Here is a 12436-nt window from a genome sequence, read left to right on the forward strand (position 1 = left end):
AGGAGAAAAGAACCATGTGGTGAGATCGAGTTCCTCCCATGGAACCTTACTGATTACACATGCACATGACTCCTGTAAAATCTTCACCCTTGATTCATTATGTATCAACCTTTCTTTCCTTACTCGTATCTCCTCTATCATGCTGGACCATTCCAAGTGACCAGAGGGTTACATGTTGGCATGAGGTACATGCAAGAGACTTCCCTACCCTGGACCTGGTATCAGAAGAGGAGAGAGAAAATGCTTTGGTGTTCCAGCTGATTCCCAAGTCCTGATGACAACGGAAATGTGCCAAGTGTCAGTCTGGTGGAGAGAAAACATGAGGCTAATCCTCACATTCCAAAATCATGACCTTTTTAGCATCAAAAACAAATCAAGAAAGGAGTTTTGTTTGCTATTCTGATATATGTGCTTTGTGTTCTTGAGTAGCACAAATCCCCATGACTACAAACATATTTTTCTAATCAAAAAGTTGTATGCCATTGTACAACTGATAAAGACTCCTTTAAACAAATGTTTTTCCCTTTGGATAATTTTGGTGGAGAATAAAGATTTTTTTTTAGGATAAATACTTACATGGCTTTTGATTTTCAATGGCTCCAATTATAACTGAGTTTGTATGGGTTTCTTTTATGAAAGCTTAATAAATATTGAAAATAATTTCTGGATTGGTTGCTTACAGGATAAATTAAATTAAACTCCTGACACAAATTTATGAATATGACCCTAAAGGAGGAATTTTGGTCTAGAAATCCCAATGGTAGTTAAATATACAAGATCTATGCCAAATAGGAATGATACACTTTGACTAATTTATATTTTTCTTTTTAAAATTTACATTAATATTACATAAGTTGTAATGAAAAATAGTATTAGTTATTTGTGATTCAAAGACACGTTTGTTACAGAAATATATGATGATAACCAATATGCATTTATGGGGGCCAGGGACTCATCTGCTTTGTGGAGCATAAAATCTTTCACATAATCTTCACTTAGGTTTTGATGTATCTAAGCACTTACGCGTGTGTTTGACTTTAGGCAGCAAAGTCATTCCATTGACTTTAAGCCTATGCTTTAGTGCTTTCCTGAATCAGACTTTTAGCAAATTAAAAAAAGAACTCCATAAATATTCCACAGTGAACCCATAAGATTTAATTCTATGTAGGACAAATAGCTAAAGAGATTGACGGGGCAGTCTGGAGCAGCCAAGAAAGGAAAGATAAGAAGTGGGAATGGACTTGGATGTGATTACTCATGCTGGCTTTGTGTACTGGATCAAGAGATTCCAGGTTTCATGTTCACCGGAGTTGAACTCCTGTCCTGGCTGGATTTCCTGCCAACAACAATCTCCCTCCTACATCTGGAAGTTTCTTAAAATGATTATTTTAAAAAACAAGGCTAAAAAAAACATTTGAATTGTACAGTATTATTGTAGGCTAATGAACATCCAAATAGGTAGGGAAAAACCCCATAGAAATCTGTATTTAAAAGGAATAGAGGAAAAAAACAACTTTGTAAAGGCCTTTGATAAACTGTATTAACTTCTACAAAAAATAATTCTGGGCACATGGCTGCAAAAATACCAACTACTATCTGCACTGCAGGAAAAGGAAATTCAAAAGATGATGTAAAGACTGTACACCCCTCCTCAACCCATTCAGAAGTGATTCTCCAGTGGGGTTACTGAGCTCAGTTAGAACTGGGGTAGATTGGCACAGCTTCATTGAGCTCAGTAGAATCACATTTGTTTGAATGTAGCTTTCAGTGTCTACAAGAAAAGCATCTTTCTGAATTTATTCAGCCTGTTCTTTCACACTCTGAAATGCTGATTAATGCTACCTTAATTGCTATAGAATCTTCGGTGGCTCCAGCATCATGGGTATCTCATCTGTCACATATTAGCATATCATTATTTTTGGTACATCATTTTTACACACACTTGCTGCTGGCTGAACTTCAGTTTTTAATCTCAATGACACCAGGGTAAATACAGGGCAAACTACTCATCTGAAACCCCTAGATTTAGAACAGATTTAGGCTGCTTTCCGCTGTTGCAACTTCACTTTTAGAGGAATTTCTGCCTTGGAGGCTCAGTTCTGAGTCTGAGCAGAAGCCAATAAAACAGAGTCTTAAACTAGTCCATTGTCCAGAAAGCTACACTGAAAGATCTGCTGATGGAAGGGTTAGTAGTGACACAGTCATTATCATTGTCACAGATCATTGTTGAAATTTTGCAGTGAAATTTCTATGTCATCAGAGGTAGCTTAGTGTGCGACATGACAGCTTCAAAGCAGAATCCTCATAAAATAGAATAATTTTAAAAAATTATAATTAAACCCACATTGGTTCTAAAATTTGAAATTCAAACATTTGACCTGATAGGAAATCAGACAGTTTGCAGTGGGGTAGGGGATGTTCTAGTGGGCTAAATGTAGGACTAAGTTCGATAATACAATAGACTGGTGCAGACTGATCAGAAAAAAGGTGTAAGTGGTTAATGATGTAAGTTGCACTGATTTGGCATTCAGTGAGTGTACAAAATGAGTACAACTGTCTGGGAGAATCCAAGGACGCAGTAGGTGGCAACGGAATTAACAGGAGGGTGGTAAAATAACTTAATCTTCATGTGAGTTGCTTGTCTGTTAATTTCTGCCCCCTCAACATGTATATTGCCCACCCACTGAATGCAAAATTGGTGCAAGGTATACTATTGATATGTATATCTGTTAACATACTTCAGCACATATGTCATTCTTAAACTCAGGCTTCCATGAGAGTTCCTTCTTTTTAGTTGACCTTGCTTACTGAATTTAGCCCACTACTTCAGACCAGTTAGGCCTCAAACACCCCATTAGATAGGAATCCTCACCACCATATGACAGATGGGGAAACTAAATCAAAGAGCAGTTAAATGACTTCCCCATGGTCACACAGCAAATCATTGGAATAAAATCCAGGTTCTTAATCCTATGCCTACCCCCACTATTCATTAAGGAAGCAATATACCTTGTTACTTTTGAAACAACAATCCCTCATCTGTAATCCTGGCTTTGACCCAAATTCATTCTATGGAGGTGACTAAGTGTTAAACTCTCTACCTTTATTTCCCTACCTGTAATAAAGAGGTAATAGAATATTTATTTATGGTACCTAGTTCCTGGGAGGATTAGTTAATGTTCGCAAACTATGAGGAGAAGCACTCTATACAGTAAGTGCTAAGTATCAGCAAGAAACATTTTAGCCCTTGAGGTGACCTGCACACCTGCTCTCTTATCTGTTCTCCCCTCTCATCATTCTACACTTAGAGGGAAAATAGGCACATTAAGAAGCTGTTTGGGATTGGGCTAGTGACATGGCTCTTAGCCAGGGTGGGCAAACTTTTTTGACTGAGGGCCACATCTGGGTATGGAAATAGTATGGCGAGCCATGAATGCTCACATAATTGGGGGTTGGGGTGTGGGAGGGTGTGAGGGCTCCGGCTGGGGGTGCGGGCTCTGTGGTGGGTTCAGAAATGAGGAGTTCAGTGTGCAGGAAGGGGCTCCGGGCTGGGGCACAGGGTTGGGGTCTGGGGGAGTAAGGGTTCCAGCTGGGGGTGTGGGCTCTGGGAATGAGGGTTTGGGGTGCAGAAGGGTGCTCTGGGCTGGGACCGAGGGGTTCAGATGGCAGGAGGGGGATCAGATCTGGGGCAGGAGGTTGGGGCGTGGGAGGGGGTCGGGGTGCAGGCTCCGAGCGGCACTTACCTCAAGCAGTTCCCAGAAGCAGTGGCATGTCCAGCCTCCGGCTCCTAAACGGAGGCGCGGCCAGGCAGCTCCGCTCACTGCCCCGCAGCTCCGCTCGCTGCCCCATCCAGAGGCGCTGCTCCTGCAGCTCCCATTAGCCGCGGTTCCCTGATCCCACTCCCCTACTGGAGCACCGGAGCGGGGCAAGCCCTGGACCCTACTCCCCAGCAGGTGCTTGAGGGCCAGAATAAAATATCTGAAGGGCCAGATGCAGCTCCCGGGCTATAGTTTGCCCACCCCAGCTCTTGGCAGCTTTTATATGGACACAGACACATTTAGGATGTCATCTAGGGCCCACAGAAATCAAGAGAAAGACTCCCATTGACTTCACTGGGCTTTGGGTCAGGCCTTAGTGACAGACTCCGAATTAATAGACATGACTGGTGATGGAGAAGAAAACAGATTGCCCTTTGCATCTAGCATGTAACACAGACACAGCACAATGCTGTGAACTGCGTCTTCTTAAAGCTGCAGCATCTCTGGGTCAGAACAGCAGAAAAGGGTCTTTTGAATTCTTATTGTGAACTAGTTTCTAAATGATTTTCCAGAATTAAGTATTTTTTTTATGAGATAATTTTTTTTGCCAAGCATAAAGGTGACACATACTATTCCCAGGAGGTCAGTTTTTATCCTGCAATTCTGGCCTGATGCCTAGACTACATCAGCATATTTCCAGAGATATGAGGAGGCCTGTTACAGGGGCATGCTTTGAACATGGTGAGGACAAACAAAATGACACTTACTGACGTTTGCACAGAAACCTATCAGAAGGGCCCTCAGATTGTTTCACAGAAAGACAAGACAGCTTAGTTATGAATCTATCTCAAACGGTCTGTGCAGTTCTCAGCCTAGGAATGACTTAATCCCTTATGTCAGTGGGTTTCCTGGGCCCATTACTATTTAATGCCATATTTTGCAATTGGGCAACAGAGGGTTTGTGACTAAAAGTCGATTTCTGTTAAGGACACAGGATTAGATGAATCCTTTAATCTTAATGGATTCATACATCATTTGTATGAAACTGTAGTAGATCCTCCTTACACAATATTCAGTTTAGTATCAAGTTCAGACAAAGCGATACTTCCCAACCACAAATTGCTGACATCTATGAGAGATAAACAAGGAAATAGGGGATATACCACCATCACATCAAAATGACTTCTGTGATTGATATGAGATTTTAATATGCTGTATGAGGAGTTTTCCTAATTATGTTGAACTTAAGGTGTAATTTTTAAAGGTGTGGCACACCTACAGGCCCTTTGGAAGTGAGCAGGAGGTTTAGGTGTTCAGTTCTTACAAAAAAATTATCAAGCCATTCAATTTCCCACCCATTTCAATAGCAGAGTAAACACTACACACATTTCATCCAGAATGACAGCATAACTGCACATTTGGCATCTTAACAGTATATCTTGGTATGCACCCTATTACTTTGTTTCTACCAGTTAGCTGATGAAGCCTCATTCGGACTGTAAAACTGAGCAATTACAGGCATTACAGAGAAACAATGATTAAGGATATTACTAGTGAGCAGTATTAATGATTATTTCTGCCCCATTTGCCAAGCAGCTGTAGCAAATGTCTGAGGTCTTGCAGATTGTCTTCTCAGTGTAGGAGAAGCTGGGGATGTAAGTCTGGGTTATTTTAAGAATAACCTTATTTACACCGGTCCCGGAACAGAGGGGTTTATCAGCATGTAGACAATCCCTTCCTTCAGCAGCGTCTGCCTCAAGAATTGATTTTACACAGCTACCCTTACCCAGAACCTTGCATAAAAAACCTTCACACCATGTCTTCCCAAGACAGAAGATTTGCTCACACTAATTAGAGTTCAGAGTAACAGCCGTGTTAGTCTGTATTCGCAAAAAGAAAAGGAGTACTTGTGGCACCTTAGAGACTAACCAATTTATTTGAGCATAAGCTTTCGTGAGCTACAGCTCACTTCATCGGATGCATACCGTGGAAACTGCAGCAGACTTTATATATACACAGAGAATATGAAACAATACCTCCTCCCACCCCACTGTCCTGCTGGTAATAGCTTATCTAAAGTGATCATCAGGTGGGCCATTTCCAGCACAAATCCAGGTTTTCTCACCCTCCACCCCCCCCACACAAATTCACTCTCCTGCTGGTGATAGCCCATCCAAAGTGACAACTCTTTACACAATGTGCATGACAATCAAGTTGGGCTATTTCCTGCAAGGATGAGCTATTACCAGCAGGAGAGTGAGTTTGTGTGTGTATGGGGGTGGGGGGATGTGAGAAAACCTGGATTTGTGCAGGAAATAGCCCAACTTGATTGTCATGCACATTGTGTAAAGAGTTGTCACTTTGGATGGGCTATCACCAGCAGGAGAGTGAATTTGTGTGTGGGGGGGGGGAGGGTGAGAAAACCTGGATTTGTGCTGGAAATGGCCCACCTGATGATCACTTTAGATAAGCTATTACCAGCAGGACAGTGGGGTGGGAGGAGGTATTGTTTCATATTCTCTGTGTATATATAAAGTCTGCTGCAGTTTCCACGGTATGCATCCGATGAAGTGAGCTGTAGCTCACGAAAGCTTATGCTCAAATAAATTGGTTAGTCTCTAAGGTGCCACAAGTACTCCTTTTCTTTTTACTAATTAGAGTGCGTCTACACTGTAATCACGGGGTATAATTACAGCTTGACTAGGCCTACTTAAACTAGCTTTATTCAAGCTCTCTCCGGTCCCAGAGCAGTGCCATTGTGGCAGGGCGCACTGTATGAACCCACCTGGAACCCTGGATAACTGCTCCTGGTGCTAGCCCACATGTACCAATGCTGCAGCTTCACTGCTCCCGGACCAGAGTTTAGCTAGATTAAAGCTAGCTTGGGTCCGTCCGCTGAGCTGTACTCTCACCCCGGGACACCACACCTAGAGACATACGCCTCAAAAAAGAATTTGGATGACTATGTAGCAGCAGCATCTGGTGACCCCTCCAGTTATAACAGTATTATTGTGATTAGTATTATTATTGAGATAGCCCCGACAGGCAGGAGGCCCCATGGTTCTGGGAAACATAAACAAGAGATGGTCTCTGCCCCTAAGAGCTCACAGTCTAGATATAAGACACCAGACGAATATAAAGAATGTGCAGGAGGACAGGAGAAAGGATACTGACCTGATACCACGCACATCTCCTGGCATTCTTCTAGTGTTATGAAGTTGTTCTCATTGCCATGGCATCCACCGTATTCAAACATCTCACATTGGCGGGTTTGAATGTTGAAGTAATACCTTGTATATATTGCTTTACATTCACCGCCATCCGCCTTCAAAGCACAGATTGAATTTCGTAGCTTGAGAGGTGGTAAAGCAGCACCTATGATGGTGGGGAGAAAGGTCGTATGACACTCAATGTTGTGCAGTTAGTTTGGGAATTTAGGTATATCTTTAAGGGGTTTAGAGATTTAAACTCTGGCCCAGATTACAGATCTGACCCCAAGACCATTTTACCTTTACTCTGCCCCCTTGCCCTTGCACTCTTTGAAAGGCATGGCACAATGTTTAGCCCTTGATGTTTTGTACAGTTTTAATATATGATTATAAAAAATAATGTATCGGAACCCCAGTTCTGGGAGTGGAACTCTGATTGCTGAAGGATTTCTATATCCTATCAAAACAGCTCAAATTTTAGAACATAAGAAGGGCCACACTGGGTCAGACCAATGGTTCATCTAGCTCAGCACCTGTCTTCTGACAGTGGCTAGTACAAGATATTTCAGAGGGAATGAACAGACCAGGGCAATTAGTGAGTCATCCATCTGCTGTCATCCCTCCTAGCTTCTGGCAAACAGAAGCTAGGGACGCTCAGAGCATGGGATTGCATCTCTGATCATCCTGGCTAATAACTATTGATGGACCTATCCTCCATGAATTTATCTAGTTCTTTTTTGAACCCCATTATAATTTTGGCCTTCATGACATCCCTAGCAATGAGTTCCACAGGTTGACTGTGGGTTGTGTGAATAAGTACTTCCTTTTGTTTGTTTTAAACCTGCTGCCTACTAATTTCATTGGATGATCCCTAGTTCTTGTGTTATCATCTGCATACAGGTTTCAGACTAAACATCTACAACTAGACAGTTGAAAAACTGTCATCAAAACAGTTTTCGATCAAAACTTTTTTTTGATTGAACCAATTTTTTTTGTCAAATTATACAGATTTTGGTGAAATTCTCTTTTGAACACAACTGGAAAAGCTATTCTGAAAATGTCACAAAAGGTTGTTTCACTATTTTCTAAATGGTAAGTTTCAATGGTGTTCCTTTGACTTTTTCTTTTGAAATTTACTTTATATTACACACTAAAGTAAAAAGAAAGAAAAATGATCAAAATAAAAAATTATTTCAATTGACCCAAAATTAAAATCATTTTGGAATTTTGTTTTGCATTTTTTTTAATGTTGGTGTGTGTGTGGGGGGGTGTCTTTTAATCTCAATTGGAAAATAAATTAAAATCGTACCTTTTTTGTTCAGAATAGAAAATCCATTTTCTGACCCACTCTATTTAAACCACCTACTTCCCTTTAGATGACCCTTAGATTTAACAACCCTTTTTTTGCTCTAGGTAAAATAGAACTTCCTGCCATTTGAGTGAAAAAAATACCTGCCACTCAGAGAAGGTAGACATTTGGGGCTAGACTGGAGCTTAAAAAAGTGAGGGTTTTTTTTTTACTGCACTGCAATGGGACTTAGCCAAAATTTCTCCTCAGCTATTGACGCAAAAGTGAAAGAGCAGCTGCTATACTGTGCACTTCTTGGGACCTGCAGGAAGAATTCTGGTTTCTGTGAAAGAGTGAAGTGTGTGCTTCGTTCAATGCCTGGTGAACTCAAATCTGCTCTCCAACCCTCCTTCCAGGTAACTAGCACTCACAGGGCACTAGCAGAGAGCAGTACCGAAGTCACCCAATGGACAGCAACCAGCCCTCGTGCAGAGGGTGCGAGGTAGGGAGAGGGCTCCTCCCATTCTCCCCCTCTTATCTTCCACCCAAAAAATATTGGGCACAGTTGAGCCTTTGTAGTTGTTTCTGTTTAGATCTCTTAGATGTTAATGCTATTAAATAATTAAGATGACGCCATACACCAGACAAATGCTGCTGGAAATGGGCTAGAATGAGTAGGAAACCCCGGCACTGAAATAGAAGGCAGCCTTTGAACAAACAAAACCAGAATGGTACTCCAGAGGGCAGCACCATTCTATTAAATAACACACACTACTAAGTCATAAACCTATTCATTGCAACTCATAGGACTGCACAAGCACTCCTATTTTTTAACTTTATTAAGAAGTAGATCTGTAAAATTATTAAGGTGTACACAACTTTAGAATATTTAGATTAAAGTAAATTGACTTGAGTTGAAAAGCTGAAATCTATGTTTTAATATGCAATAGCTTGATAGTATTAACATATTGACATATTAACTATAGTAGACCTCTTGTTAGCTAGACTGTACTGCTGAGATTGTATGGGGATGTTAAGACAGCACTGTAGTTGAAGACCGAGTTAAGTACCCCTGTGGATGAAGCTCTTTCACTGTTTACATTATACTGTGCACCCTTTTTTCCCTCCTAGGGTTGTAAAAGTTTTAGAGGTGTATGCGTGTGTTTTTATCGAAAGCCAGATTGACAGCACTTCAAACTGAAGCCTTCTACTTACCCATAGAACAAACACAAAATAGAATATGGTAGTGAAAGATTTTCCTCACCAAAATTAGTCAGAGTCAGGGGTAGGTTATTCTCCTTATGCCAATTAAAGCATTGAGCGCTCTTAAGACTGCCCACAAGGATTCCCATGCAATGGCCCAGGGACAAGGCGAGAGAGAAAGGGGACAAGAACCGACATCACATCACAACTGACACTAAGTGGAATCTGAGTACCCAGTCTCAGTTAAGAAGCTAATGCGGTCTGGTCCCTCCAGTCCCTCCAAGACAGTGACCAGCTCCAAGCACTTCTGGTCCCTCCAAGTCAGGCTAAAGACACGATGGTAAAAACTCTGCATTGCTGTTGGCCAAACTGTGCCCATTCTCTGATATTTATTTTTTAATTTTCAAAAATAGCCTAATTAAAAAAACCCCCAAAGGCCAGATTTATGCTGATTTACACTACCCAAGACTCTATTCACTTAAATGGAACTATATAAATTGCAGGGAGAGGGCTAATTTCCACTACTACTACTATCATAACTTCATGGCCTTTAAATGAACCCTTTAACAATTAATGACAGGTTTCAGAGTAACAGCCGTGTTAGTCTGTACAGAACGCCACTAGCCGTCACCTTCAGCCCCCAACTAAAACCCCTCCAACGCATTATTAAGGATCTACAACCTATCCTAAAGGATGACCCAACACTCTCACAAATCTTGGGAGACAGGCCAGTCCTTGCCTACAGACAGCCCCGCAACCTGAAGCAAATACTCACCAACAACCACATACCACACAACAGAACCACTAACCCAGGAACTTATCCTTGCAACAAAGCCCGTTGCCAATTGTGCCCACATATCTATTCAGGGGACACCATCACAGGGCCTAATAACATCAGCCACACTATCAGAGGCTCGTTCACCTGCACATCCACCAATGTGATATATGCCATCATGTGCCAGCAATGCCCCTCTGCCATGTACATTGGTCAAACTGGACAGTCTCTACGTAAAAGAATAAATGGACACAAATCAGATGTCAAGAATTATAACATTCATAAACCAGTCGGAGAACACTTCAATCTCTCTGGTCACGCAATCACAGACATGAAGGTCGCTATCTTAAAACAAAAGAACTTCAAATCCAGACTCCAGCGAGAAACTGCTGAATTGGAATTCATTTGCAAATTGGATACTATTAATTTAGGCTTAAATAGAGACGGGGAGTGGCTAAGTCATTATGCAAGGTAGCCTGTTTCCTCTTGTTTTTTCCTACCCCCCTCCCCAGATGTTCTGGTTTAACTTGGATTTAAACTTGAAGAGTGGTCAGTTTGGATGAGCTATTACCAGCAGGAGAGTGAGTTTGTGTGTGTATGGGGGTGGGGGGGATGTGAGAAAACCTGGATTTGTGCAGGAAATAGCCCAACTTGATTGTCATGCACATTGTGTAAAGAGTTGTCACTTTGGATGGGCTATCACCAGCAGGAGAGTGAATTTGTGTGGGGGGGGTGGAGGGTGAGAAAACCTGGATTTGTGCTGGAAATGGCCCACCTGATGATCACTTTAGATAAGCTATTACCAGCAGGACAGTGGGGTGGGAGGAGGTATTGTTTCATATTCTCTGTGTATATATAAAGTCTGCTGCAGTTTCCACGATATGCATCTGATGAAGTGAGCTGTAGCTCACGAAAGCTTATGCTCTAATAAATTGGTTAGTCTCTAAGGTGCCACAAGCACTCCTTTTCTTTTAACAATTAATGTCTTCTATTATGAGAACATGAGAGATTGTAAAGGACACAGTCAGATTTTATGTTCCTAAAACAGGTAGCTAGGCAACAAAATCTGGATCTAAGTGCCTAATTTTAGTCGCTTCCATTTGAAAATTGTTGCTAATGGTCTGTAGCTCAGTTTCCTCATCTATAAGATATTTACAGGTTTTTCCATCATAAAATGCTGATTCACTGAAATCTGCACCTTCCATAGGAATGATTCTGTCAAAATTCTGATGGAACTAGGTAGGTTTTAAATGGAACCGTGCTTGTCAGGCAGATTTCTGATGCAAATATGTCTGGTTTGCTGCCAACTTGCCTGACCTCACAGGTCTGTGGCTCCTAGGCAGCTTGGTCTCCTAGGCTTCCCAGGTCCAAGCAGCAGGCCAGGGGGGCTGCTGAAGAGTCAGGGTTCCAGGGATTTCCAGGTCTCTGCCAGGTGGGCCACCTCACAGTCAGGGCTTCCAAACATCCTGGCTACGGGGCAGCCGAGAAGCCCAGAGAGCTCCAGTTCCTCATTCAGCTCTGTCATTTAGTCCTTTTGAAAAGGCAATTTTGGAATTCCCATGCCATAGGAAATGTCTCAGTTTCATTTTTGATTCTATTCTGCAACCAATTTTTTTGTTGTTGAAATTTTGGAACTTCCCACAAAATGGGATTCCCAGTTTCCATCCAGGTCCAGTTATTTACCTACCTCAAACAGGTGTTGTGGGGGTCAGTTCATACTGGTTGAAATGTGTGCTGAGATCCTTAGATAGCGGGTATCATATCAAAGTGTTAGTGATCCTTTCTTCTCGGAATACACATGAAAATTCAAGCCTCTAAAATAAACTGGGTCACTGGCCCAAATCAATCTAGGTCAGTGGGGCATGAAAAGAGGCTATGAAAATCTTTTGTGCTTCCCAGCCTCAAGAAGTCCAGACACATAGCTAACATCAACACATTAGCATCCTACACATTGCCACATCTATGCCATATGATACTGTCTCCATCTTATTAAGCCAAATTATAAGGCAGAACGAGCATGTAAATTTAATCATAGAACCCTATGATGAGGATGAAAAAATTACTACCTAAGAGGAGGTTTGCTGCTCAATGAATGAGAAGAATCATCTGTCTCAGCAACTAGCTATTTTCCAATCAAAGCCACAGAAACAAATTATTGTGTTACTTACTTCCCAAAGCCTTTCCTTTGTTTACAATGGGAATG

At 41.7% G+C, this 12436-nt stretch overlaps 1 protein-coding gene across 7 annotated transcripts in view; it reads right to left on the reverse strand.

The window, feature by feature from the left end:
* TFPI (tissue factor pathway inhibitor) overlaps positions 1–12436 on the reverse strand; it is a 112765-nt gene that overhangs the window by 25479 nt on the left and 74850 nt on the right. For all 7 annotated transcript variants that reach the window (XM_073306125.1, XM_073306128.1, XM_073306122.1 and 4 more), the window contains one exon: positions 6933–7133. In XM_073306125.1, the coding sequence (XP_073162226.1) occupies positions 6933–7133 (201 nt within the window). The remainder of the gene's footprint in view (positions 1–6932; positions 7134–12436) is intronic.

Source organism: Lepidochelys kempii, chromosome 11 (genome assembly GCF_965140265.1).
Source record: "Lepidochelys kempii isolate rLepKem1 chromosome 11, rLepKem1.hap2, whole genome shotgun sequence".
In the NCBI taxonomy this organism is placed as follows: domain Eukaryota; kingdom Metazoa; phylum Chordata; order Testudines; family Cheloniidae; genus Lepidochelys; species Lepidochelys kempii.